This window comes from Lepidochelys kempii, chromosome 26 (genome assembly GCF_965140285.1).
Source record: "Lepidochelys kempii isolate rLepKem1 chromosome 26, rLepKem1.hap1, whole genome shotgun sequence".
NCBI lineage: Eukaryota > Metazoa > Chordata > Testudines > Cheloniidae > Lepidochelys > Lepidochelys kempii.
In genome coordinates this window covers 14,180,620-14,208,133 of record NC_136405.1, presented here as the reverse complement: position 1 = coordinate 14,208,133, position 27,514 = coordinate 14,180,620, and the positions used below count along the sequence as shown (strand labels likewise).

General features: G+C 56.9%; 1 protein-coding gene across 1 annotated transcript in view; it reads left to right on the top strand.

Annotated features, from left to right (window-relative positions):
• Positions 1–15,297, top strand: part of NUDCD3 (NudC domain containing 3) — a 61,961-nt gene extending 46,664 nt beyond the window's left edge. Inside the window, exons 5-6 of the mRNA XM_073324770.2 lie at positions 9,583–9,771; positions 11,263–15,297. Coding sequence (XP_073180871.1) covers positions 9,583–9,771; positions 11,263–11,373 — 300 coding nt within the window. The 3' untranslated portion in view covers positions 11,374–15,297. The remainder of the gene's footprint in view (positions 1–9,582; positions 9,772–11,262) is intronic.
• The last annotated feature ends 12,217 nt before the right edge of the window (positions 15,298–27,514 follow it).

Below are 27,514 nucleotides of genomic sequence, written 5' to 3'. Positions count from 1 at the left end.
TGTAGGAGCTTTGCAGATTGTGCAAAGGTTAGTCATGGGAGTTCCCAGGTCAGTAAGGGGACTTGTGTGTGTTAAATAACAGTGATTTGGAGGAGGAAGGGGAGAGCAAGGTGGTGAGATAAGATCAAGGGCCTTCTCCAGCTCCTGTTGGAGTCGAAGAGAGTCTTTCATTGTCTTGAACAAGCTGGTTCAGGCCATATGTGAGTGAAAACGATGGAGGATTGTGAGAATCTCCAGCTGTCTTCTAACATATTGATGGTGGGGGTGTGGGGTTCAGGGCAAAAAGGCGGTAGATGAAATTACACTTGAACGTAATTGGAGACTAGTGAGTAATTCTCAAGCAGGACTGTCTCCTTTGCTGCTCACAGAATAGACACGAGTGGTCTGCTGGTTCCTCGGATTCATTCATTGTTTGCAATTCAACCATTTGTTAATGAATTGGTGTAACTTTTGCTTGCACACAGCTCCCTGCGAGCATTTGGTACGTGAGCTGTATGGGTTAGGTAAACCGCCTGGTATTGTTTCTGGATTGCGATTGGTTGAGCACACAAGCTCGTCCTTCTGCAGCACTTGTCCATTTAAAAGACGGTGGTGGTGAATTCACAGCATCGCACTCTGAAGTTTTATTTCACAGATGTTCGTGCTGGCCAAACTCACTCTGTCACAGCCGCGCTCACAGGAAGCGAGAGCAGCCAAAGCAAACTCATAACATGTCAAGTGACCCTTTGTGGGGGATCTTTGCAGCGTTCCCCCAGCTGGCGCATTGGCAGCAATAGTCCAGCCTTCTCCTCAGCGCTGCTCTGTGGGCTCATTGTGGGGAAAGGGTTAGGAGTTACTGAGCTCAGTGACGCGCAATTGCCCGCCGCACAGAAAACAAACAGATGCACAGCATGCTGTCTGAGGTGAGCACACATCAGTGGAGCCCCACGCGCAGAGCTGGTTCTGTGTGCACTCAGGCTCACAGCAGCCATTTCCCTCTTGCAGACGTTGGGAGCAGGGACAAGATTGGTAAGAAAGATGGCTTTGAGTTGGAGGCAGTGTTGTTGTAGCCAGGTTGGTCCCAGGCTATTAAAGAGACAAGGTGTGTGAGCTCAAAAGCTCATGTCTGTCACCAACAACATTTGGTCCAATAAAAGATCTGACCTCACCTGCTCTGTCTCTCAGGTGGCTTCTAGTGTCTCAGCCATTCTAGCCAGACCATAACTGAGGCTAGGGCCATCTGCCTATTCAGGGTGGTGATGTCTGCTCCGCTTCCAGCGGTCTGGCTGTACTGAGTGGGTCAGTCTGCTGTTCAGACTGATTTCTTTTCAGTTGAAATCCTGAAATATCTTAGTTGGAGAGATTTCGTCTCTCTCCTGTGCAGGCTCCCTTTATCTTCCACAATCTCATCTCCCTGCAGCCTCAGTTTTCCAGGCTGTAGGTATGTACTTTCCCTTAGCCCATGGACCCTGCCATGCCCCTCTCATGGTGCGCCAGGTAAGTATATAAGCAAAGGGTTGCAGTGCTCCCCATGCCCTGCATCTCTTTGATTACACAGGGTGTCTCCTCGTCTGCTTCTCCAGCTCCCTTTTCTGTACCTTCTAGCTCCCTGCTGCATGTTCCTCATTTCACTTCCAGCTTCCTCACCCCATCCTGCACCATCTCTCTGCCTTACCCTGCTCTTCTTATTCAACATTTCTTTTCCCTATTTTCTCCTGCTTATTAGTAAATACAAACAGGGCTAATGGAGTTAATTTCCCTTGTAATCCATCCATCCCATCCTAGCTGCTTTCCTGTACACCTCTCTGTTTCACTGTCCTATAGTCCACTGTCCTATAATCACTGCCACGGTCCACCTGTTTAACCATTTCATCCTTCTGTTTCTTATACTGGTTCCCTCTGCGTTTATCCTCCTCAATGCTCCCTTTATTCTTCTCCGCCTAAAAGGAGCACCACTGCAGTGTCTTGTTTAATTATATCCAGTTTGCAGGTGACTGGACTAAAGATCAATGTATTTTCCATCCTCTTCTCCAGCATGTTTGTGAAACCCTTTAGAGTCCTGGTCCAGCAAAGGAAGAAATCCAATGGCTGTAATTTCCCAACCTAATTCTCTACCCCTTACCGTTTCCTGACGCCTCTTAGTGCTTGGATGGTAGCTGGACCAGTGCTCTACAAACACCTAAGCTCAATTTTTATCGTCTCTCCAGCTTTGCGATCCTAGCTAGCCTGTATCTTTCTCGTTTCTCTGTGACTGTCATGTGACACTGTGTGAAGTGCCTTTGCAAACTCCTGGTCCTGTGTATAATCTCCTCTGCGTTCCCCTTCTCCATTACACCAGTTAGCTTGTCAAACAGTGAGATTAAAATAGATTTGCACGAGCTGTTTTTAGAAACCTGTGCTCGGTGTCATGCACAACACGTCCCCTCCCGCCCCGTCCCCAAATGTTCGCTAGCCAGGCTGTTTGGATTGGTTACAAAGTCCTGCCTAGAAGAGCTATGAAAGCACTCGTCTGCGTAGCACCCAGGGAGCTACGGGGGCAATGTTAATAATTGATCTCCACTTCCCTAGATCTCCCGTGATCCCCTATCGAAAACTGCCCCGACACCTCTCCTGCCTTCCATGAGCAGTTGGCAACAGCGCCACGTTAGTTCCTTTAAAGTCCTGAGTAGCTTCCGCGGGAGCCTGCTGATTTTTAAGCAGGCTCCCCACCCTCCAGATATTCCCTCACTTGCTCTTGAACAATTCTGCTGCTTCTCTCGTTTAGCTGCTCACCTCCTTCTGTGCTACCTGATTGCTCATTACTGACATTCTTCTCTAGCTGGAGCTGAAGTGAAGTTGGCATTTAGTACTTCAGCCCTGTAATTTGTTCCCCTTCCTACCTTGTTCTCTCCCTCCCCCTGGGATGTTATTTTTAAAAAGCCTTTTGCTTCCTCCCTCCTGTTCATATCCCAACACAGCTGGTCTTGCAGGATCTGGACCACTGCAACAAGCTAACCAAGAGTGGAGCCCAGTCAATACTTGATGGGAAACCTCCCACCTACGGTAAACCCCCTGGTTCTTGGGATAGTGGGTGCTGACCCCGGTGCCCCTGGGAGAGGCGCTCTGCTGCAGGGACTGGTGCAAGGAAGTGGTGCTCTGCCCTCCTGAGCTGACATCAACCTTGTGTCCCTTCACGGGGCAGTGGGCTGGTGTGCTGTCTTTCGGCTGAGACAGACAGAATCCACATCAGCATCAGGCTTCTCGGAGTCATGTTTTGCCTCCTCAGTACTTCGCTCCCTTCAGTCAGTTTTATTCCTGTGTCCAAGGCCTCATTCTTATCTCATCTCCAATCTCGTCCCGTCATCCGTCCCCTGTGCTTGGAACCTCTTCCCTCATCCAGCCTGACCAGGCTTCCCCGCTCTGCTCCATCTGTTCAGCTTACATCTCGTTCCTCTCAGCAAGAGTCTTACCTGAATTCCTGGTGACTGGTCCCTCAGATCCTCAAAGGTAAGGTGCCTAAGTCCCCTTGAAGCCAGGGGAAGTTAGGCACCTCAATACCTTTGAGGATCTGGGTCCCTGTGTCTATTGCTTTCCCTTACTTACAGTCCAGGTCCTTTCCCTGGCCGCCTCATTGCTTTGTACAGCTCTGAGCACACTGTGTTCTAGCAATAATACGTTCACACCAGGAGGGGTTAACTCCTGCAGCCCCTCAATATCCACTCTGGCAACTTCAGGACCTTTAGGGGGGCAAAATGAAGCTCCAGTTCTAGAAGGTGCTGTGCTGGTTCCCCCTTATAAACCAGCTCAGCTGCTGCGGTCTCCCTCCATTTCAACCACAGGTGAATGACTCTTCTTACAGCCCGTAAGGGGCTCTGGGGCCCCTCTGGTTGAAAGGCACTCTAGACACATAAAGGGCTGGCTCTACGCTCAGCAGCAATCTGGCCCTCAGTCCTGCAGAAAGACTCAGGGTTTCTGGGACCCCAAAGTGCTGAATTCAGCCATCAGCTGGAAGTCCTGGAGCAGCTTCAGGGAAGTCCCATGGTCTGTTATACAGGAGTCAGACTTAGGCGGTCACAATGGTCCCTTCTGGCCTTAGGGTCTAAGAATCAATGTGCGAAGGTTCTGATTTGCATTGAATTCAATAGGGAAATGAACAGTGCAGACAGGTCAGGATTTCTCTTTGCAATAAGATTCACTTCTCTTGTTACTGCCCCAACTGTGGAATTGCAAAACCCATCTTTTGGGCCGTGTGTGCTGCGGTTTGCGGGACGGTTGAGCCCCCTCGTGTGTCTGCATTATGATAGTCTTCAATACATGAGGACGTGCTCTCTCTTCCCACAGGTCCCGGCTTCATTCAGTTGACAGGATGGGACAGTGCTCCGGGAATGGTTTAGGATTGTGTAGGAAGGGTACGCTCCTCCCTTTGAACCCAAGGGCAAAACTCCCTCCTTTTTTTTTTATGAATCTGTTGCCTGTGGCAGGGGTGCTCAGTCGGGGGTCCGTGAGCCCTTTCAAGGGGTCTGCAGGGCACTGCGGCCGAAACCCAGCGCCCCCTGCAGGGTTGAAGTCAGGGACTGAAGCTGACCGGCCTGGGGCTGAATCCCAGAGCCCCGGAGCTCCCCGTTGGGCAGAAGCCCTGAGCCCATGGGCAGAGTTGGGAACATGGAGGGCATTTCTCCCCCTCCCCCCTGCCCCCCCCCCCAAAAAAAAACCTGCAGCGCAAGAGCACAGCAGTCCTGGGGCAGCTCCACCCCCCATCTCCTCTCCCCATCCCCTGGCCAGGTTGGAGGCGGGAAGCTGGTGCCATGGAGCAGGCAGCCGCAGCGTTCCCTTGTCTCCTGCTGGTGTCCCGGGTTCAAGCTGCTCCTCAGCTCCCAGCCCCCTGTGCTCCCACAGAGGCAGCTGGTAGGAGCTCCGTGGCTGGCAGACCCCTCTGGGAACAGGGACCCCAGGGGAACCCTCCCAGCACACAGCCCCTAATACCCCTCTCCCTACACCCTAAGCTACCCCCTCTCTGCACCCTGAGTACCCCCCTGCCCGCCCACAGCCCCAGCTATGCCCTCCCTGCACCTTGAACTACCCCCTGTCTGCACACAGCCTCTTGTTACCCCCCTGCCTGCACCCTAAACTGTTTTCAAACTTTTTTGAGCTAAGCCCCTCCACCTTTGAGTTATAACTTTTGGTTACCCACCCCTCAACCCAGACAGGCTGGGTGGCCTGCTTAAGTGAGTCAGGGGGTGGAGGTGACACTCCCTCTCTGCACCCCACCGTGCAGAGCTGGCTCGAGCCCCGCTAGCCTCTGTCCCCCCAAAATAGAAGTCAAATGACGCCTATGCCCGAGGTCCTCCCCACCCCCGCTGGGCCATAGAGTTGTATAGCGTGGTGGTGGTGGTGGGGGGCCTCAGAAAGAAAACGGTTTAGGACCCCTGCCTCACTTCTTGCAGAAATTGGAAGATGTGTAGTGAGTGGAGCAGGCGACTGCAGGAATAAAGCCTGGCCTTGTGGTTTTGGCAGTTGAACGCTGCCTTGTAGAGATGAATTAATCCCTGCCCCTGCCACAGCATTCCTATGTGAGGCTGGGCAAGTCACTTACTCCCAGCTTTTCACTGCAGGTCACTGCCTGTGTTCCTCATCTTCCAGGTGCCCGACTTGAGATGCTGGGGTCTGATTCGCAGGAGTCCTGAGCACTCACAGCTGCAACTGAAGTCGTTGGGAGCTGTGCTTGGCACGTATGACGTGCTCTATAATGCCTACTCCTTTCGTGCCATAGACACCTCAAATTGGGCACCTGTAACGAATGGACACTCTTGTCCTTAATCTCTCTGTGCCTCAGTTCCCCCCTCCTGTAAAATGGGGATAATGCCCCATGCGTGCACACACGTGAAGTTCAGTTCATTAGTGTCTGTGGAGCCTTCAGCTACTGGAGTGAGGAGCGCCATAGAAACGTCCAGGAGGAAATTAAGAATTTTGCCTTCTGAGCAGGGTTTGACCCGTGTGCCGTAAATAGGGCCTGGACGGTAGAGATAAAACGAAATATTGGTTAGCTGCTCAGTAAGTGAGCACCGTCCATCCTGCCGAATGAGGCAGGGGTGCTGTGGGAAAAAACAGTACTTGCACGTGTAATTAAAGACTAATCATAAAAGCTTAGGTTCTGGAGCATGGTTCTGCAGCAGACGCCATGGCCGTGGACTACACCAGGCCCTGATTGCTGCTCCTAAATGCAGAGATCCCTAATGGAAGGGAGAGTCCAGCTGTACCCTGCTTAGTCACCTGCAGGTTGACGCGCCTGTGGCTTACAGTTCGGCAGTCTTTCCTCTGTCTCTAAAGCCAAACCGTGCAATGACCAGGAGAAGGAATGGGCCAGTTTGGCTGGAATCACCAGTGCTATCTGTGTTGGAATATTTTCCTGGCTCCCCTTGCCCAGAGGGCTTGATCCCAAAATGCCCCCGCCATCCTCTCCTTTGTTAACCGGCTTCTTTTCTTTGCTCGGGAGAAAATCTCCTTGCTTCATAACTTTAATAGCTGTTCGCTTCTGCCCATGTTTCCCCGCCGGAGCTGTTGAGAGCATTGACTAAATGGTATTGTCTGACTTTATTGATGATCTTGCAGAGGTGCCAACGCACACCATATATCTTCTTCACCGCTGAGATTATTGTTAAAATAAAAAACACACTGGGAAAAAACCATCTTGGCTGGCCCAGCACAGTGAGCGAGAGAAATACTGACTACTAGGAGCTCCTGTCTGCATCGGATTCCCCACTCCTGCTTCCATGTTTGTCTAAATGTGATGTTTACACTCGTACATTTCTCCCTCACCTGGCTCTGCTGTGTCGTCCCCCCCCACCCCCCCAGGCATGAGTACAGCCCAGGCCATAGCACGCCCTCACCCCTGTTCTGCTGGCTGTCGGCAGAGCTGCTGGGGCTGTCTCTGAAGTTGGTGACTGTCTTCACACGGCGCTGTTTTCCCCGCCTGCTTGCCGTTCCTTCAGACGCACGCCTGGCCCCGTCTCCTGTCACAGAGCAGATTCTGCATCACACACGCAGGGGCAAGCACTCCCACCGAGCAGGGGCGGCAGCTAAAAGTGTGTGACATTTCAGCCTCCTCCCCGCCCCCGCTCGTCCATGGGAGGGAGTTGAGGCAGGACTCTCTTTTCTGGGTTAGTGAAATGTGAAATCTCCACACTGAGGGCTCCTCTCTGGGCTGCACATGAGCAGAGTCGTCAGCTGGCTCGGAGAGGGTCTGAATCCCTTCATCAAGGGGGTGTCTGACAGGTCCCGCCGCTCTGAGCCTGTGGGCGGCTAGAGGCGATTCCTCCTCGCTCAGTCCTGTCAACACACGGTTGTCTTTTATCAGCACTCCAGCCTTTGCCTGACATAACCCCATTGCCAGGTGGTTCTGGCCCACCTCAGGTGGGGCTGCACCGCGACGGCAGGCATTGAAGCCGTTCCCAGTTCAGCGGTGGCTGTGAAACGCACGGCCTCGCGTCCCAGCGGTTATGAAATGGAATCTATCCATTCAAATAAACGTCAGGGCCTGAGAATTATTGGCCTCACAGACCTGGGGATGACATCACTGCCAGCCAATCAGGAAGCTCCAGTTGTGCCCCCGAGTTCTCAAGCCATTTCTTAATTCAGGTTTTGATGTGTCTGTTGGACTGGACGGGGGGCATGCTGAGCTGGCTCTCCAGAGAGACACTTGCTGTGCTCAGAGTGTGGTTAGGGGGGAGACTGCTAGCCCCAAGCCTCTTTGAAGGAGGTCCTATGAACGAGAATCCTGGATGTCCTGCACTGCTTGGCTGCAAAACCAGCTGGCCCTGTGGTGGGGAGGGTTGGTCGTTAAGAATTGCTATGGAAGGACAGGTTAAAAAACTCACCATGTGCAGTCAAGCAACCCACCAACTTGTCATTAGAACAGACTGGCATTGTGTGTGAAGGGAGACACCACTCCCCGTTAAAGGGCATGTGCAAACCAGCCCCTCCGTTCGTTTTCCTACGTGTGGGCTGGGATGCAGAGAGAATCTGGAATGGTTAGAGCGAAACCCCCCCCCCCCCCCCACAGATCTACACTGCCAGAGGCCCACATGGGTGGGGGAGCATTACCTAATGGCTAGAACCAGGACTCTAGGGTTCCACTCCCACCACGGTCACTAACTCAGCGTGATGTTGGGTAAATCTGGTCCCCGCTCTGTGCCTTAGTTCTCTTCATAAAATGGAAATACTAGTATTAAGGGTGTAGAAGGAAAGAGAGAGGAACTCCGAGTAGATCCAGTGCAGAGAACCAGAATCCTGGATTAGGTCACGTCTGAAGGAAGAGTGAATGAGGCAGAGGTCTCCCCCGACCCAGCTCTCCTGGGATACGTGGTAGTGCGTAGCCTGGTAAATCCCTTTCCCTCTGTGGCAGTACATAGTGGGGGGCACACCCTGGCAGCCGTGCATGTCTAGGCGAGGCATGAGCAAGCTAGGCAAGAAATGAGGTCTCCCCATGGAGCATCAGTGCCTGTAGGAGCCGGGGTAGCCCAGCTTGCCCAGAAGCAGCCCTATAAAAGCTCCTCAAGGGCGTTTCACTGGCCAGGCTGGATGGCAGCCTTCGCTGGCATGGTAAAATGTCTGCCAGGGCACTGCTTCTTGCTAGCAGGGGGAACATCCCCTTCAGTGGGCAGGGCTCCAGCTGGTGCAGTGATGGTTGAGCAGAAGCTGCACAGTGAATAGTTGTTGATGTGGGAGGGTGTAAAGACTTGGGATGGGCACATAACTCATGACAACAGTCATCCCCCCACCCCCACCCCAAGTGAGTGCCCATAAAGCCTTCATCTTCTCCGCATGGTGCTGAGAGTTCCCACAAGACAACTCGACAGCAAAGAAAACGTGCACCATCTCAAAATGATGTAAGCAGCTTTTCAGTACATAAATGTGGTGTTAATGGCCGGAGCGTGAATCCGTTGTCCTGTGACCCCCACTGGAAAGCTAGAGTCTCTCTTTTCTAGCTGTATATAGTACCCATTTCGAACCCTCGGGGACCATTGTAAAATGCCAAGTATTCCTCCTCCTGAGCCTTGGGCTAGTCTATCTTTGGGAGCTAAATTCAGTGTTTGGGAGGGAAAGAGGGAAATCAGGTACATGGAGTGGGCTGGGTTTGGTCTGCAGCCACTGAGCTGTTTGGGATGCCAGCAGTAGCCCCACGGTAGTGGGTTAGTGGGCAGAGTGCAGGTGAAGGGGTCAGAGGTGGGTGATAAATGTAGTTTAGCCCGAAGATTTCCGGGGGCCGGGGCGGTTCAGAACAATCATTTAATTTTATTTCCTTGTGCATATCTGGTTGCAGCAGAACATCTGTTGCTCTATATTTATTCCGCCCCCTTAACTGGGAGCTGCCAGCCTGTTGATTCACTGGGGTGAAAGCCTGGCCAGTGAAACGCCGTTGAGGAGCTTTTATAGGGCTGCTTCTGGGCAAGCTGGGCTGCCCCTGCTCCGTGGGGAGACCTCATTTCTTGCCTAGTTTGCTCATGCCTCGCCTAGAGCAGTGACTCCTGGACTGGGCTCCACTCTGGGCCCAGGTCTGGCTGGCTGGCTGCACCTTGTCTCTTGCTTGCTGGGCTGACGGTGCTTTTGGCCTGTCTTTGTCCCCAGATCAACCTGAACAAGGTGGGGGAGTACTGGTGGAGTGCCATCCTGGAGGGAGAGGAGCCGATCGACATCGATAAGATCAACAAGGAGCGTTCAATGGCCACGGTGGACGAAGAGGAGCATGCCGTGCTGGACAGACTGACCTTCGACTACCACCAGAAACTGCAGGGCAAGCCCCAGAGCCATGAGCTGGTAGGTCCTTCGCAGCTTGCGGGGAAGCAGGATGTCAGCTGGCCGGGCAGATCCTTGCTGATGGCTTGATTCTGACACTGCGCCCAAGCACTAGGGGATGGCTGTGCCTGGCTGGACTGAGTAGGGACTTAGCAGCAAACGCTATCCCTCCTCTTGCCCAGCGTGACTGCTGGAGCTGTAGACCTACCCTGGCTTCCTGAAGGGCCCCAGCTGCTCTGCCCCTAATGGATCCCACTCCATGAGCCATCTCCGGGGAACTGAGCACCACCCTCTTGCCATTTGCTGCCTGGATGTTGTGTCCTGTGTGGCAATGCTGACTCCTCCATCACACACACACACCCCCCGTTGGACCTCAGCAAGCATCGTTTTCCCCACACGCCTCTCCCATGCCCTCCTGTGTAGGTGAGCCTCACTCCGTACCCTGCAAGTCACCAACTCCCAGCCCTCACAGCCCAGCCGGCATGCGTTCCATAGCCCGCAGTCCTCTGAGAGCCCTGCCGGCCATTCTGGAGAGGGCTGGTCAAGGACCGACAGGAAGAGGGGGTCTGGTCCCTCGCGGCCGGGAGTGGGGGAGAGGCAGTCGCCCAGTACGCAGGTCTGAGATCATTCATTCTTAACCAGCTGAGCTGCACCCAGAAGCAAGCGGGTAATGGCCAGCCTGGCCTCTGCTGTCTCTGAGCCGCAGCCCTACGTAGAGCACGCTCCAGTAGCTGAGCCTGCAGCTGAAACAGCCAAGATTGCTGAGGGTGGCCAGGAACGGTCCGTGTCCTGCCATCTGGAGGTGAAAAGGGACATGTCACTTCTGCTGCCTTCCCCCAATACCCCGGGAGCCTTGACTCCATCGGCTGGCCTGTGGCTTTGCATCACCAGAAAGCAAAGCTGGCTTCTCCCAGTGGCCTGGACCCTGCTGCTAGCAAGCAGCCACCAGGGCAGAGTAGGCTCCCGCTCACTCTCCCGTAGCAACAGTGGCCCAGCAGGGTGGCTTTTAGCGGGAGCGGTGGGGGAGCGGCTCGGGGAGCTGTTTGAGCGCCATCTCGCTGCCCCAGGGCAGGGCTTGGGTGCAGGTCTGTCATGTGACTCCCTCTCGTTGCTCGGGAGCCCAGCCCGGTGGCTCTGTGAGGCGGAGAGACCAAAGCAGGAAGCACCTTTCGGCTTGGTGTTGACATGCAAAGCTCTCTGGGAAATGAGCGGGGACCTCGTGGTTCTCTGTTCTTTGGCACAGCCCCTGAGCTGAGCCGCTCCCTGAGTCTGCAGGCTGCTGGGAAGGCCGGGCGTGGAGCTGACCTGGGGGGTTCCTTAAACTCGTTCCTTGGAGACAGCTGAACAAGCCTGAGGGTTGTGAGGCACTTGATTGAGGCAAAGGGGTGGTGACCCCGGCTAGGGAATGGCAGAGACCGGTGGAGCATTGAGACCAGCCTGGGTGGTGGGACCGTGTCTCCGTCAGCTGTGTATTTCCTCCGTAGACTTGACTCAAGTGCGTTGCGTTTTCAGAAGGTGCACGAGATGCTGAAGAAGGGCTGGGACGTAGAAGGCTCCCCGTTCCGGGGCCAGAAGTTCGACCCCGCCATGTTCAACATCTCCCCGGGGGCCGTGCAGTTTTGACGACGCCCGGCGCGGAAGGGAAGATCACATCCACGCTTGGGATCGTGAGGCCGAGGCCAGCGCCTCTGTGTGTAGCCAGCTAGCGCGGGGGCCGAGCCTGGGCTTCCCCCTCTGCCTGTTCCCACGAGTGACGTCCGGCCACCCCTTTATCCTCGCGCTGTTTGCAAACAGCCAGCCGCCAACCGGCTGGGGCGGGGGTGTGGTTGGGGGGGGCGGGGGGAGCGTGAGTGCTTCCTTCCCCCATGCCAGCGTGGTGTGTTTGAGATGCATGTGGGGCAAGCCTAGCAAACGCAGAACCGTCCTCTGTCACCACGGCAACCAGCGGCTGCTGGTAGCGTTTCCCTTTCTCTCTCGCTGGCGATGGCCCCGGTTGCTGCTGGGGGGGGGTGGGGGGGAACCTAGGCAGCTGTTGTTTTTCAGGAATAGATGATGCTTGTTGAGGTGACTTTGAAGTTTGTCTTTCTTGCTTTTGGGGAGCCCGTCCCAGCCCCCCGTGCCTGACACCCCCCCCCCCCCCCGAGATGGCAGCGCTGCCCTATGGCTCTGCGGCCCCGTTTAAAAGTGGCTGATCTGTCCTTGCTGGTGGTGGGCATCTCTAAGGGGGACCCCAGGGCGCTGGCAGCGGGAGGGAAGAGCTGCAGCCTCAGACACCTGGTAGCGGAGATGGCGCAGACCATGCCATGCTCCAAGCGCTATACACCTGCAAAGCCTGGGCCTGGGCCCAAGTGTGGCGCTCTGCGCCCACGCATCTATCCGCACGTGTCCAGTTCTCCACTGGCCTCGGCAGCTGGGGTTCTGTGAGTTGCTGGTTCTATTAACAAGGTTTTCAGCTATGGCAGAGATCAAGGGGCCAGGCCTGCCCTGTGCCAGCCTTTGCAAATATAAGCTTATATACACAACCCCCTAGGGCTCACATTGTGTAATCAGCCCAGCTTTGGGTACCTAAAGCACCCTGGGGGCTGATTTCCAGAGGCAGCAAGCTCCTGCAGCTCCCGCTGTCTTTGCTTGGCTTGGGAGTCTGAAAACAGAGCCCTAGGGGTGTTGCATTGGGCACCCAAAACTAGCGGCCGCTTTATTGAGAATCGTGTCCCCAGCTACTGGCGGGGTGTCTACGCCACAGCTCGGAGTGAATTCCCAGCCTGGGAGCCACATCCTAGCTCTGCTCAAGGTCTCGTGCTAAAAGGGGCAGGGTGGTCATGGCGGCCGGGGAGGCAGCATGGGTACAGTACGAGCGGGTGGGCAGAGCTAGCGGGTGTCTGTCTAGCCAGCGTAGTGGTCAGCAATGTAGCTGCTCAAGCAGGGTATGGTGGGGCTGGTCTGCCACTGCTCCCCTGACCTCGGAAGGCGTTAAAGCCAGGCGCTCAGACCGCTGCATCCTGTGTCCTCTCCGTCGCCAAGAAAACACACTGATGCCCCGCTTCTCCAAGGAGGGTCAGAGCCTGGAAAACCGGCCACCTGCAGGCTGCCGGTACCTGCTGTAGCAGCAAGCCCCACGGGACTCAGCAGAAATAATCGTCTGTGACTGTGTCCTTAAAGACCGTATCCTAATGCACACACACTGGGGGCTGAATTAAGGTTGTCTAGGCAACCTTCATTTGGGCATTTCCTAGCTTTTGATTTGCGACCGTAATCATGTTCCTTGCACCTAGTTATGTGTGTGTGTGTGTATGTAACTTCCTAGGGTCTTATAAGAACAAGCTGGAAACAAACCCAACAGGAATTCCAGCATGTGGAATCATATTGGCTCCCCTGTGGATCATCAGCAGGGTTGAAACCTGTAAATCCTGCCCCAGACCTCTGCTGCTTGAGCTAACGGACCGACTGATAGCAGTAGTAGGTTGTCATCCTCGGTGTGGACCAGTATGAGAGGGGGATGGGGTGCTCTGCCAGTGGGTTTTACAGCTATTTGCGGACAGCAGAGGAACGGTGAGACTCGGGACTCCTGGGTTCCAGGTGCGGGAGAGGAATATTGTGGGGACAACTTACTTTGCCCCCAAGCCTGACTCCTCCTGCTCTGTCCCTTCCAAACTGGCCTTGTTGCAGTCTGGATCTTCTCTGTCCCTGGTCCCACTCTCCTCCCCTAGCCTAGCCAATCTTCACTCCTCAGGCTTCTTATGACAGTCCCAGGCTCTGTGCCCAGCCCATTCTAATCTGCCTCCAACTCCCAGGCTCTTCGCCCCTCAGCTCCTTGCCCAGCCAGTCCCAGTTGCCCTTCCTCCTGGCTCCTTATCTGTTCTCTCTTCCCCCTCCATCTGTTCTCTCCCCCCCCCTCTGGCCCCTCCCCACTGGCGCCCAGTCCCAAGCTGTGCCCCCCACCCCCCTTGCAGGCTTCTTGTCCCAGTCTCTGCCCCGCTGATACCAGTTCTCCCCCTGCATCCTTGTCAGATCTGTCTCTTTTCCCTGTCCCACTGACTCAGCACCGGTTTTCTTGCCCAGCCAGTCCCCCGCACCCCCAGCTCCATATCCATCTTCCCCTGCTCACCCTACTGACTTCCCATCCCTCCCTGGCCCCTAGTCTACTCAAAGCCCCAGTCCCACTTGCCCTTCACTCCCCATCGGCACCCACCTTTGGCTCCTTATGCCAGTCCATTCCTCCCTGCTGGTCTGGCACTTGTCCCCTCTCCATATCCATTGGGCAGCCTCCTCCATGCTGCGGGAGCCCCGCCGCCGGGGGTCGTTCAGGGTGTGTCTACACTGCAGCCGGGAGCAAGCTTCCCAACTCCGGCAGAGGCGTCGAGCGGCTCGAGCAGGAGTCACTTGCGCTAGACCCAGCGGGGTGGGTGCTGCAACTCCCGCAGCGGTGGGCTGAGTTGGGCTTGAGAGCCCCAGCCTCCGTGGTCACACTGGTTTGCTAGCTCAGGTCCCGCTCGGGCGGCGTGTGCCCAGCCGCAGTGTAGACGTACCCTGAGAGCGCAGGCGAGAGGCTCTCTGCCCTCCGCTGGGGTGCGCGGACCTGACACAGCTCCGAGGTGCCCTTGCAGTGCTGCTCAGCTTGGGGGGAATTTAGCTGCTAAGAAGTCTACCAGGCACGTGCGAGCTGTGATTTGTTTGTTTGTCCAAATTAGTGCGGATTTTAAGGGGGACGTCAAAAGGCCCCTCCCTGACTCCAGAGCCGCCCCCCTCCTGCCGAATTTCAAGTCCCTGCTCCAAACTGCGCGAGCTTTAGAGCGTCTTAAAGACAAGGGTGCCGAATTCTGAATGTGGCCACGGTATTTTCCCCTAGCCTCAGGCTCTGGGGCCGCCTGCGGCTGAAACTTTCCAGCCACATTCAGCCTGGGGCCGACTGCTGCTGCTGTGGACGATTTCAGCCTGAAAGGCTGCAGTTTGGCACAGTTGAAAGCAGCTCCAAACGGACATGGCAGGCTCCTAAACACAGACGCTGTGGTCTACACCGAGCCCCACTGGACCCCCCTGCAGGGCCCGACTGCGGAAGGGGGCGGGGCTTGCACCCCCTTCCCGTATGTGCCTGAGGGCCACCCCCTAGAATAGCCCCTGGGCCCCCTCGCCATCACAGCTGGGTCTCCTACTCCTGGGTTAAGTCAGTTCCTCTGCCTGTTTAAAGGAGCCCAGCCTGTGTGTTCTGCTGGCCGGCTCCCCTCTCCTTTAGGCCCGGTTGGGTCACTATTTGTAGCTCCTCTCCCTCAGCCTGGAGGCTACCCAGCGGTTATTCTCGCTTCGTTCTTCCTTGTCTCCTCTTCTGCGGGTCTCTTCCCAGGCCGGGGCGGCCCACAGGCCAAGCAGCTCTAGCTGCCTGGGCTGCGGTGGGCGCAGCCTGCTTCATTCTCTCCGTGAGCCCCCCAGAGGCTGGCAGCGTGCTCCAAGCCGCACCAGGGAGCCAGCGACCGGCACCCCGTTGCCGCCACACGCGGCTGCACTGGGATTTGTCCGCCTCCCTCTTGCTTTACAATAAACATGTTTGTCTGAGCAACTGTGTGCACATGTATGTGACTCTGCGAGGAGCCCCTCCTTCCCCCTCTGGGGGACATGCACTGGGCTGGATCCAGCCTGCTGCTTTTTTGGGACAGTCAAGGCTCCAGCTGGGACCTGCCTTAGAGCCGAGCGACAAAGCAGAGCAATGCCCAGCAGCCGAAGCCAAACCTCCCCCGGGGCTGGGGCTCCCACCACCCCTGCAGGAAAGAACTGGAGTTGGATAGATCGCCCTGGGGGCGAGGAAACGCTCTGCCATTCAGCAAGGAGCTCGGGCTCAGGTGTGTGATATTTTCTACTGGCCGCTGGATTCACCCTTTAGCCCTGACCACATCTTCCCACCAGCTGCTTCCTTTTTGCAGCCACCGTCCCGCGTTGCCTGCTGTTCCCTGGGCAGCGGCAAGTCCAGCTGGCTGGGCATGGGGACGGGAGAGTTGGATGGCATGGCAGTGTGGGGTGGAGAAGCCCTCCCCAGGGGTAGGTTGTTGAGGAATACAGGGGGCATTTCAGGCCGTGGGGAGTGGCCCTGTCACTGGCTGAGTCCTGGCGGGGGGAGTGAACAGGAGTTGGCTACAGAGGTGGCTCTTCCTCACCAGTCGCTCATTCCCTCGTGCGCCCGTTGGCCTGGTCCGAGGGGAACATCCCTGGGCCCACGCGGAGCCAGGGCGGTGGGTGCCAGCACCGTGCACAGAGCATGGAGTGCGCCAGGAGCCAGGGTGACTTGTGCTCTGTCTGTTCCCTTTGCTTCCCGCCTCTCCCAGGGGTTCATCGATTCGGAGTTTAAGGCCAGGAGGGACCATTGTGCTCATCGAACTCAGTCACCCTGTTACTCCTGGAGTGAGCCCAACAGCCTGGCTTGACAGGCACTTCTTGCGGAAAGAGAGACTCCCCCATGTCCTGTGGGAGATCGTTCCAGGGGTTAGTCGCCCCTGCTGCTAAGATTTCTGATTGGAACTGGTCTGGTTTCAGCTCCAGCCGGCGGGTTTGGGTCTGCCTTTCTCCCCGAGCCTGAAGAGCCCTTTAGCGCCGGGACTTTCTCCTCATGAAGGTACTTAGACGTTGTGCTCAAGTCACCTCTTGATTTTCCTTTCAGTAAGCCGAAGCCAGCCTCCTAGTACCCCCCGCCCCTTCCCAGGGGCCATGGCTGCTCTCACGTGGGAGCCACCGACCAGCCCTTGGCCTCCCCCGAAGCCTGACTCACGCTGACGTGACCCGTGAGCAGCAGGCGAGATCCTGTTTTCACACGAATGTTCCTGTGCTAATGAAGAGCAGGGGGAAGAGACGTTCCGCCAACAGGAGTGCGAGGCCGACTCACCCGAGCCACGTCAGGCGAACATCTTCGGCCAGCTGAAGGCATGGAGGAGACGGGGGGGAAGCCGGGCTCTTTGGGAGTGGAAGAGAGCTGGTCTCACCCCCGCCTCAGAGCTCTTCCTCCCTGGCACTTTCCAGCTGGCAGCCACGGCGCAGGCAAGCGGCTGGCAAATCCCCAGAACTCGCACTCGTAACTAGGAAGCAAAACTTAAGCCCACCCGCTTGGCATTTGGGGCTACGGAGAAGAGTGTGGTGAAGCCCAAAGGGTGGGGACACCAGGCCAGCGGGCACCATGGTACAGGGCAGAAAGAGGACACAGGGTACAGAAGAGAGCACCACGGTCTCTCTCCCTTTCTGTCCCAGGGGATAGCAGGAGCGGGCCCGGGTGGGGGCAGTAGTGAGGTATCGGCCCCAGGGGGCTGAGATGGGTCCTCGGCTGAAGGCTCTCAGAACCTCCCAGGGGGCTAGGGGAGAAACGTGCACGAAACGCAGCAAGACTCACCGTGGGAGGAACTCCTGGGCCTGAGCCACCGGCCAACGCTACCCCAGCATCTCGGCTTCTGCTTAAAGCCAGATTGTGCGTCACAGAATCACAGAAGATCAGGGTTGGAAGGGACCTCAGGAGGTCACCTAGTCCAACCCCCTGCTCAGAGCTCCTACAAACCCACCGTCAAACAACTGGCTTGGCCTGGAACCTGGGGGGTGAGGCCAGGGCCTGGGGCGGCGGCTGTGGACCGAAGGGGGGTTCCCAACCTGGAGCTCCCCAAACAGGGAGTGGTACAAAGGGATTCATTCCTGCCAGGGCACCCAGGAGGCACCAAGTCTCCAGCACTGGCCTCCCCTGGTACCAGCCCCAAGGCCCAGCCCTGGAAATACAACCCCCTAAGACATGGCCAGGGACACTGCAGGGGAAGGGGGCTTCGGGTAATGGGGATGACTGGAGCTGGGAGCCTGTAGATCTCCGCTGTGCAGGGGAGGGGGGCAGGGAGAAGAGGGGCCCTGGGGGGTTGTGGGGCTGGGGATTTAGGGCAGAAGAGACCCTCTGCATATGGCAGCCCCAGCATGGGCAGCGATTGCTGCAGTTCACTGAGCTGCCATCACCTTGTTTCCAGCTGCCCCGTCGCAATTAACGAGGTCAATATGGCAGCTCCCTCCCGGGAGTTTTCGTGCCATGCTGGGGAAGCGGCCCCTGGCCTGGATTTTTCTATGGGGGCATCAGGGTATGGGGGGCTTTTCCAGGTCACCCGGATGGCGTGGGGAGGCCAGAACTGACTGAGCATTTCCCTGGTGGCTGGGTGGGGGGCGGAGGGGGGGGCAGGAGTTTGTGTGCTGCAGCCCTACATCCCCATGGCAAGTGGGGAGCAGGGGTTCAGCAGAGGTCTTAATGCAACCCCAGTGGGGTGGTGGGGGCAGCTGGAGTTGACCGGGTGGCTGAGGCAGGCTCTGGGGGCAGGTGAGCAGGGAGGAGAGAAGGACACAGGCTGCAGAGTGAAGATGACAGGGCGACAGGAGGAAACCGGAGTCAAGGGGAGGCCAGGTCGAGCTGGGCGGTGCCTGGGGAGGGACTGAAGGCTCCAGCACCGAGCAGGGAAAGGCCCCCCCCCAGCACCAGTATTTCACACTGACTTGGTTTCTCGACCCCGGGTGACTCCTCTGAGCCCTACCCAGGCAGGGTCCGTGGTGCCCGCACCTGGGGTGTCCTTCCCACCCCCCCGCCTGAGCTCGGGCTGCAGCTGCCTCTGTCTCCCAGGAGCCGAGGGACAATTTCGCGCTGGCAAACGAAAGCACAAATATAACGGGGCTCTGTGCAGCCCCCCGCAGCCGCCCCCGGTGCCCATGGCAACAGCAGTGCCAGCTGCCTGCCCTCCTGGCAGGGCGCCCTGTGCACTCTGGCTGCAGGGGGTCAGCCCCAGCCCGGGGAACATGCCTCCCAGCCCCTCTGCCCCAGCCCGTGAGCAAACCCTGCCCTGCCCCTCCCCGCGCTGGGCTCATTAATGCAGCCCGGGTTTAAATGCCCTGAGCTGCCCTGACACCGCCCCTTCCTCTGGCACTGAACAAGGAGTTCTGCTGGAATGAGGGAGCCGCTGTCACCCCGAGGCTGCTCTACCTGGGACTCTCCCACCTGGCTTCCAGATGCAAGTTGAGAGACAAGACACACAGCCTCCCGCAGGCTGCCCAAGTGAGCCCCCACCCAGCAGAATAATCTCTCTCTCTCAGCCTTGCAGCCCCCCGAATCTCTCAGCCTGCCCCCCACCCCACAGCGCTCCAGAAAAGAGCAGCTCTGGTGCATGGGGCTGGGCCAGAGCAGACCCTCCACTGATCGCACTGACATGGGGACCAGACCGCGAAGGGCTCTGTGGGCTACACCCAGCACCTCCAGCTGCCCAGTGCAGGCCCATGGGGAGCCCACCTCTGGGAGGGCAGTAGTGGGTTTGCTCCCTGCTGGCCAGATGCAGTGGGGGAAGGTGCCTGGTCATCCCAGCTCTGCCCCCACCAACCAGGGCCTGGTATCCTCTCTGCCAGCCCCTTCCCCTGCCCTGCTCAGGGAATCTCAGCCCGGCCCGGCTCGTTTAGGGGCTGGCTTGTGCTGCGTTGGCCGGGCGGGTGGAGATGGACATGCGGATGGACCCTGTAGCTCCCGCTGGTCTCAGGGACCCCCGGGGCAGAGGCCTTGTCTGCCTCTGCCCTCCCTACATCGCTGACGGGCAGGCAACGCAGCGCTGTGCCCAGGCAGGGCCCTGGCGGCAGGAGGCGCTGCCCAGCTGGGACGGGGGCATTCCCATGGGCTGCACCTGTTCCTCTGGGAGTGCATCGCCAGGAAGAGCGGCTGGGGTGGGGGGATCCTGCTGCCCTCTCCAGAGACTGCAGGGTCACACTTCATGCAAACGATTCAGTGCGCTAATTAGCATAGCTGCCAGTGATTTGCATGCGAGCACAAACTTCAGCTCTGCCCGCCTTGAGTCCAGGGGAAAGGCCCTTGTGGGCAGCGACGCCCACAGCCCAGCCCCCTGGCACTGCCCAGCCAGCGGCCCCCTTCAAACCCTGGGTTCAGTTGCACCACGGCTGGCAGGGCGCCCTGGTTTTAAGCGATAGCAGCAGTGGGAAGGGAGTCATGTCTCAGGGTGGGACTTAAATCAACCTGGTTTTTAAACAGGGAAAACCAAATGATAACACATGCAGCCCTGGCCCCCCGCCCCCCTGCCCCGCAGGGTTATCAGCAGGGTTTGAATCCCAGCACAGAGTGGTCCCGCTTGAGAACAAATCACCCGCTTTTATTCTGCAGCCCGACCCCCAGGAGCAGACGTGACCCCCGTGGTGGCAGTGGGTGGGAACAAAGCAGGAGCCCTGGCTCTGAGCGGGAGTCTTATTGGGATCCAGAAATTGGGCGGGCAAAGTGGATCCCCCCCAGCCTAAGAGGGGGGGTCCACAGGACCTGGAAAACCAAATAATTGCGGGGGACAACTAATGAACAACAGGGACAGGGTCAAAGGGTCGAACGAAGGGAACTGGACGGGGACACCGAGCAGAGGACCCCGGACAGCGCCCACTGCTCCTCGAAGTGAGTCAGTGGACACCGCCCAGAGGAACTCTGCCCGGAGGTGTGAACGGACGGGGGATCGGAAATAGGCCCCAGTCACAGGAGACTCCATCGGCCAACCTCCTCACCCTGGTTTTATAGATGGCCACTTTAGCCAGGGCCAGGAGGAGGTTGACCAGCAGGTCCCGTGACTTAGTGCGGCCACGGACAGGGATAGATAAGGAGGTGAGGGGAAAAGTGCAACCAAAATCTTAACAAAATATTCGTGAGGAGCCGGAATAGGGGCTGCAGCCTGGCGCACTCCAGGTAGACGTGCGCCAGGGTTTCCCTCATGCCGCAAAAGGGGCAGGTGTCCGGGATTGGGGTGAACCGCGCCAAGTACACGCCTGTGCTCACGGCCCCGTGAAGGAGCGGCCAACTGATAGCCCCGGCGGGCCTCGGGACCAGGGTGGAATATAGGCCGGCTCACCAGGGCTCCTCACCCTCTGAAGGTGGCAGTGGCAGGACCCGAGGGTGAGGACGTGAAGGGTGTGGAGCACGAGATGGTTCCTTGGCGCGGTCTGGAAAGGGACCGGCTGCAGCTCGTGTAGCCGGCTCACGGTGAAGGGGCAGGGGGGTCGGTCGGGCCCACGGGGCAGGGGCCCGATGAAAAGGTCCGGAGGGCCTGGGGTGGAGGGTGGGCGGGGCAGCGGTTCGAGACAGACTCACCAAAGCCCACAGAGCTGGCACAGTTCATACGAAAGGCGGCGTCACGGGGTGCCTGGCCCTTTAACGGACCCCGGAGCACAGCCTCACCTGGGACACTGTTTACTCCCTTCCCCAGGTGGGGAAAATGAGATAGGGCCCCATGAGGCAATCAGGCCTGGGATAAATGAGGGAGAGAAAAGTCAGCCCAAGCCTGGAGCAGGCTGTGTGGGGATCCTGAGATGTAAGGCAAGTAGCCAGGGCATTTGCCAACTGGTCAGTCTGAGCTTGAGGGACAATAATTCAGGGGGAGTTTTGGATCCTGGCCTTCGGGGGAATGAGGATTCCAGCTAGACTGGGCTGGGCACGGCCATTGGGGAAGAGCCCCAGGACTGGCAGAAATGTGGGAACAGAGTAGGAATGTTTGGGCTGGGGGGATGGGTATGGACTTTAGTTTGGGACTCTGAGATATGTTCTGAGCTGTTCATGTCGTTAACCCTGCCCCAGGCAGGGGGCGAGGAGTAGCCGTGAGAAAGCCTCGGGAGATGATTTCTGGGAGCCTTGGAGGGAAACTGAGGCAGGGCTGCTGCAAAGCCATCCCTGGCCATGAAGGGGTACTCAGGCGGCATGGCGTGTGCAGGGTGAGCTAGGGGGCAGTGATACGTGCTGGGCATGTGTCCAGGGGCACAGTGCTGGGGTGCAGGGCCAGTGATATGTGGCTGTTGGCCGGCCTGGCCGGGGGGTGCCATGCAGTGGGTACAGGCACTAGGGGACCTAGAATCCAGTTGCAATTTTCCACCTCTTGACCGCTCTTGTGTTGCTTCTCAGTCCCTTTCAAGGGAGGGGAGGGGAGTTTGCCCAGCTGTTTGTGCCCCAGTTACTGGGGGTCCCTGCATGACTGTGCTTGGAGCAAAACTCTCTTGTTGGGATGGAGGCAGAAGCAGCAAATGGGCTGAGTGAACCTGGGGCACAAGGGAAATCAGGGGACTCTGCAATGTCCTCCTTGGGCCATGGACAGCGTGCGGTTTTCCTTATCCCCCTCCGGGGAGGCCCTGGCACATTGGGCTTGGTACCCCTTGTCAAGCTCTCCTACAGCAGCTCAAGAGCTTGAGTGCCAGCCCCAAGGCAGACGGTCAGGAATGGGGGCACAAAAACCCCAAATTGGCTGGGAGTTTTAGACTAAAATTTCACTTACCAAGTGTCAACTCCTCAACCCCTATAACATCTTTCCCATGCAGTCAGACGGTCCCCGTGGGCACTCTGATCTGTCTTGTACCCAGGCAAGCCTGCCTTTGTGATAGATGGTCCCTTACATCAAAAATCACAGCAATAGTCAGTCCCAAGGGAGCAGTCACTTATCCCTGCTCAATTGCACCTTAGGTCTCCCACCAAAGACAACGCTTCTGGCTGATCTTATAACAAACTATCTCGAAAGATTTATTACCTAGGAAAAAGAAATCCCAGAATTATTTACAAGGTTAAAGCAGGTAAACATACATACATGCAACTGAGTTAAGTTTCAAAAGTAATAGGAGCTTCTTTAAGAAATAAGCTCTCTGTGTCCTTTAGTGCTAACCCAGGCCAAGCGCTAGGGATCTTTTGCTTATGCCTAGTAATCCTTGCCCCTCAGAGTCCAAGCAGCATTAAAGAGACAGTCCCCCCTTGATGGGGCTTTTTTATTCCTTCTGCTTTTAGTTGCAAATTCAGCTGGTGGGAGGAATTCGGTGGCACATCTCCCCTTCATGCAGGGGGCTAGGGTGGGGGAAGCAATCAACAAAGTCTTTTTGTTCCCTGATGTTCCACAAGGCTTTGTCTGGCGCTGAGAGGCTGCCTTTCTTGGGCAGGAGATAACCCTCCAGTTGGAAAAGAGTATTTCACACTTGTTCATGAGTCTCTCCTCTCTGGTGATTGACAGCTGCTGAGCAAACACTTAAAATCCCTATCCTGCCTGAAAAGGTAAGATTCATGAGTGAAATTAACGCATGCAGTAATTTACAGGGATTTCATAAAGTTTTAAGACGTTCTTCTAATTCTAATACCGATTGTAACAGTACCAACACACAGGTGAGCCACTCTGGTGCCAGCTCTCTATTTTTCGGAGTTCAGTGGAGACCTAGGGGCCTTGGCATCAGTTGGCACCTGGTCTGCCACCGTGTCACCCCTTTTTGGACATAAGCAGTTAGCCAAAATACGAGGCCCTGTGAGTTGTTTCCACTAGGAGGAGAGGCTCATGCTGAAGCCAGGTATCCTTGGCACTATTGTTTATTTACGAAGTCCTGTTTCCCTGAACAAAGCAACAGCCAAACAGGAGGCAATTTCTTTGCTCCCAGCCCCTTTCTAGCCCACACTCTGCCCAAAAGCGCTCTTTCTCAGAGCCACACATCACAGCGGATCTCTTGACACCCCTGTGCTATGGCAGCTCACGCACTTGTGGGCAAGCGGGCTACTGCCCGTTACCAAGCCAGGGTGATCAGCGCCACTTGGGAGACGACAATTATGTCCTTACAGAGTGGAAGCCTGGGTGAGAAAGCGAGTCCAACACATGAAATAAATCCAGGAGTCCATCCCGCATCGGCCTCCTTGTCCACTTGATTGTAGCTCCTGGAGCAGGCTTCCCAGACTACTCTCTGGCTTGGCCAGCCTGGCTGCAGCCGTCCCCTGACCTGACCTGGCTTCTTCCCCAGGCTGTGACTTGCTCCACAAGTCGGTGGAGCAGTGGCTCCTCTGGTGGAAAAGTGCCCAGCTTGGCACCTGGAGGATGGTCTGCAAGGCCTGGGCTTCCTGGATACGGAGGCCATCCGTCAGCTCCAGGCCCTGCCCATGGAGTTTCGACCTCTGCAAAGGCCACGCTGGGAGCACTGCTGTGCCTGGTGCATGCTTGCTTGCTTTCTCCCCCCTCCCCTTTCTGGTCTTTTTCTGCCTCTTTCCCTGCCACAGAATCCCTCACAAAGTCAGAGCCAGGGAACCCCCTCCTCAGTGCAGAGCCCCCCGCACCTCTGGGCCTGGCAGCGCTCCGCCCCGGCACCCCTGCTTGCCGCACCCGTTATGAACATCCGAAAATGGCTCCAGCCCCGACCCCTCTTTCGTTCTGTATTAAGCACTGCCCCTCCGCCCACATGTGCCTTCTTTTGGGCACCGACACATGCCTGGGTCTGCTTGGAGGCCCCCGGAGGCCCTGATCCTCAAAAGTATTTAGGTCCATGAGAAGCCGGGCCCTATTATGTGGGCCCCAGGGCTCCATAACAGATCTTAGCGGCAACTTACAGCCCTCTTCAATGTAGCACAGCCGTGGGCCAGCCCATAACAGGCTGCCCTTCTGCACAGGTGGTCACGGGGACCGTACAAGCTGCCCCCCCCCCCCGCCCCCGAGTGCGTGGGCTGTCAAAGATGGATGCAGACGGAATTAGAGATTACTAGGTGTGCTATGGTCGCGGCACCGAACTGCGCCAGGCGCTGTCCCTGGCCCCCGCCGCTGACAGTCTACGTAGGAAGCTGCACTGGGAATTTACAAGGCGGATCGCTACACTGGGGGGCCTAGCTGGGTAATTGCAGCCCAGGCCTGTTTATGAAGATGCAGCCTAGCGGTGGGAGGAGCAGATGCAATGGGCGCGTCCGGGGGAGAGACCGATGGCCGGCATACTGAAGGGCACAAGCAACTGGGGGAGCCCTGAGCCGAATGTGACTGCCATGCGTTCTGTTCTCCGGGCTTGCCCTGAATAGGGGTCAAGCGACGCGGGAGACAGTGAGTTCTAAGCTCTCCTCCACACGCTCCTGTTGGCTTCTGGGCCCGCCATCATCCCTGCTCCTGAGCAAGATCTTGCACTCCAGGAAACCACCCTTTTCCCCCAATAAAGGTGTCGAGAGGATGCACGAGGGCAGGCCTGGTAGAACTGGGGTTAGAATCCAGATCTCTCGTACGACACACCTGAGTTTCACATCTCTCGTGTGACGCTGCTTAGAGTGAATGTGCCAAGCCTATGTACGGGTCACTGCTGATCTAACCACTAGACATCACTCCCCTTCCAGGGCCAGAATAGAACCCAGGAATCCTGCCTCCCATCTTGCTCCTGCTGCCTGGCAAACAGCAGCATCCCGCCCTCTAGTGGCTGGTCCCTACAGAGGACAATTTAGGCCTCGTCTGTCCGAGAGGGTTGCAACGCTTTAACTTGCACCTGTTTCCTGAAGTGACTTGCTTTGAGGTCATTTAAATCAATTCCCAAGTGACTTACGCCAAACTGGAATACGCCTGGAGCCAGCCACATTTAGAGTCCGCATGGCCTTGGGCGCCGGTTTAATGAAATTGGGTTTCAGTCCCATTTTCAGTGAAACTAGGACAGCGTTTGAATGTACTCAAGGCTTCCTTCAGCTCAGGAGGGAGAAGCTGAGCTAGGGATTAGCCGGCCTCCGGTCGGACCTGCTGCTGATTCCTGGCTGCACGGAATCCTGTTTGTTACTGGAGTGCCCAGGGACCAGCCATGATCAGGGCACCTTCGCAGAGCAGACAGTCCCTGTCCCCCACGCTTCCAAGGAGGAAGAGCGACCCAGTGGTGAGAGCACATAGGAGACCAGCGCTCATGCCCGGCTCCGTCACGGACTTCCTGTGGCCTTGAGCAAGTCATTTAGCCTCCCTGTACTTCAGTTTCCCATTTTACAGATACTAACGCTTCCCTACGTCCCAGGGGCACTGGGAGGAGTAACAGATCTAGTGATAGGAAGGGCTAGAGAAGAAACAGACATTTATTATTAATCTAAGAGGCAAGACAAGACAGATGCTGGGTAGAAGAACACACTAATCCAGTGGCTTCTGTCACACAGTGGCTGGCTTGAAGGATGAGATGCACGAGCTGCATCAATGGGAATCGTTTAGCCAAAAAACTCCCGGTGCCAACAGCATGTCCCATGTCTGGCACCCAACTGAAGGCACACGGGCTCCCGGAAAGAAGGCAGCCTGGCCCCGATCCTCAAAGGTGCTTAGGAGCCTGGCTCCCCCGGAAATACCCCTGAGGACGCAGGCCTCTGTGTGCTGAGTGGCGAGGCTGCTGTGTAGCAAATGACGGGGACACATCCCAGGAGCATTCAAGGCATCCCTCCACACAGAGCCGGTAAGATTCCCTCGCTTTGGGCTGTGCCTCTCATCTCAGTTCCTTTGGGTTCCATTGTGATCACTGCTGTGTTTCTTAAAGCCCCAGCTCCTGGAGTCAGGTGACTGCGTGAGACTCTCCACTTAAATTTTTTAAAAAGGCAAGCATCTCTCTCCTCGTTGTGGAGAAGAGCTTGCAAAGGTGAACCCTCCAGGCTCCATGCCCAGGAACCCAGTCGAAAGACCCTCTAATGTCGTCATTTTAAAGTCTTCTGATTTTTAAGCTGATCTCGTGGTTCTGCGGGGGGGCTGACTCCTGGGGTTTAAAGCCTGGATCGGCGTGACCATGGACAGGGGTGCCGGAGATGAAAAGCCTCCTCACCCTGCTCAGCCATGAGGGGATGCACCAGCTGGTGGGTGACCGTCCTCCCCCCCCCCCCCAACACCCTCATCTCCAGGGCTACATGGTTCATCAGACATGCAGACTTGTGGTGCGGGGGCTCTGGGCTCCATGTCAACTGGCACGATTTCCCCCCAGGAGTTTCCTGCTGGGCTAATTCTGCATCCTTCATTTTCGGTCCTTTCCCTACATGGCACGTTCTGCCCTGGCTCCATCATCTCCTGCTCCAGATGATGCTGGCAGGATGTCCCTTTGGCAGCATCACCCGCAAAGGAGGGACCCCTGGGCTGTGGTCTCTGTAGACATCCCCGCTCTCCAGCTATGCCGGCCTGGCCTTGGAAACCAGCTCGCCGCACAGGGGTTCTCCCTGACCGGGACAGCCAGCTTGGCCGAGTCAGGACATGCCAGGTCAGGAGAGGCCGCTGTGGTGCTAAGCCATGTTGTGATCAGCCCAGGTGCCCTGATGGAGCCAGAGCTGGGTCTGAGTGGGTCTCGTTACAGAGCTTTTTCTCCTTCCCTTGACTGTGGACGTGGAAATTTTCTAGGTCTAAAGCCAGCAGCATTCCCTTGAGCCTTGTCACAGAAGCTATAACAGGAATCTGCCTTCACACCCTTTGGAGTGTGAACACTCCTCCCCACCCCCACTATTGCCGTACAAGTCGCACTGTTACTGATTCGCAATGGTGTCCACGCTGAATGGGGCGGGGGGGCTGGACAAGACAGTGGACCGGAACTTAGGAGACCTGGATTCTCCTCCCAGCCCTGCCATTCCCCTGTCGGTGACCTTGGGCAAGTCACTCCCCTCCCCAGCCATCTGTGCCTCAGTTTCCCCCCCTATAAAATGAGAATAAGGATACTGACCTTCTTGTAAAGTGCTTGGAGATCTACCGATAAGAGCGCCGTGGGAGTAGTTCGGATTTCTAGCAACCAAAATGATGGTTGTCTATGGGTCAGGGCCCAGGCCAGCGGCTGTGGTCTCAACCCAGGGCAGATCGTTGGCTCTAACCCGGTTCAGTGTGGCGGCCATGAGGATGCCTCTGCCCCTTTCGCAACTAGGATGGTGCAACCCCCTGGCCAGAGCCTGGGAACAACTGGGACTACAGGGCCTGGCCACTCAGGGCTAGTCAGCCCATACATCTGGGGCCCCCGGGCAGAAGTGTGCCCTTGCTGAGCAGCCCCGAAGCGTGAATGATTCCCAAAC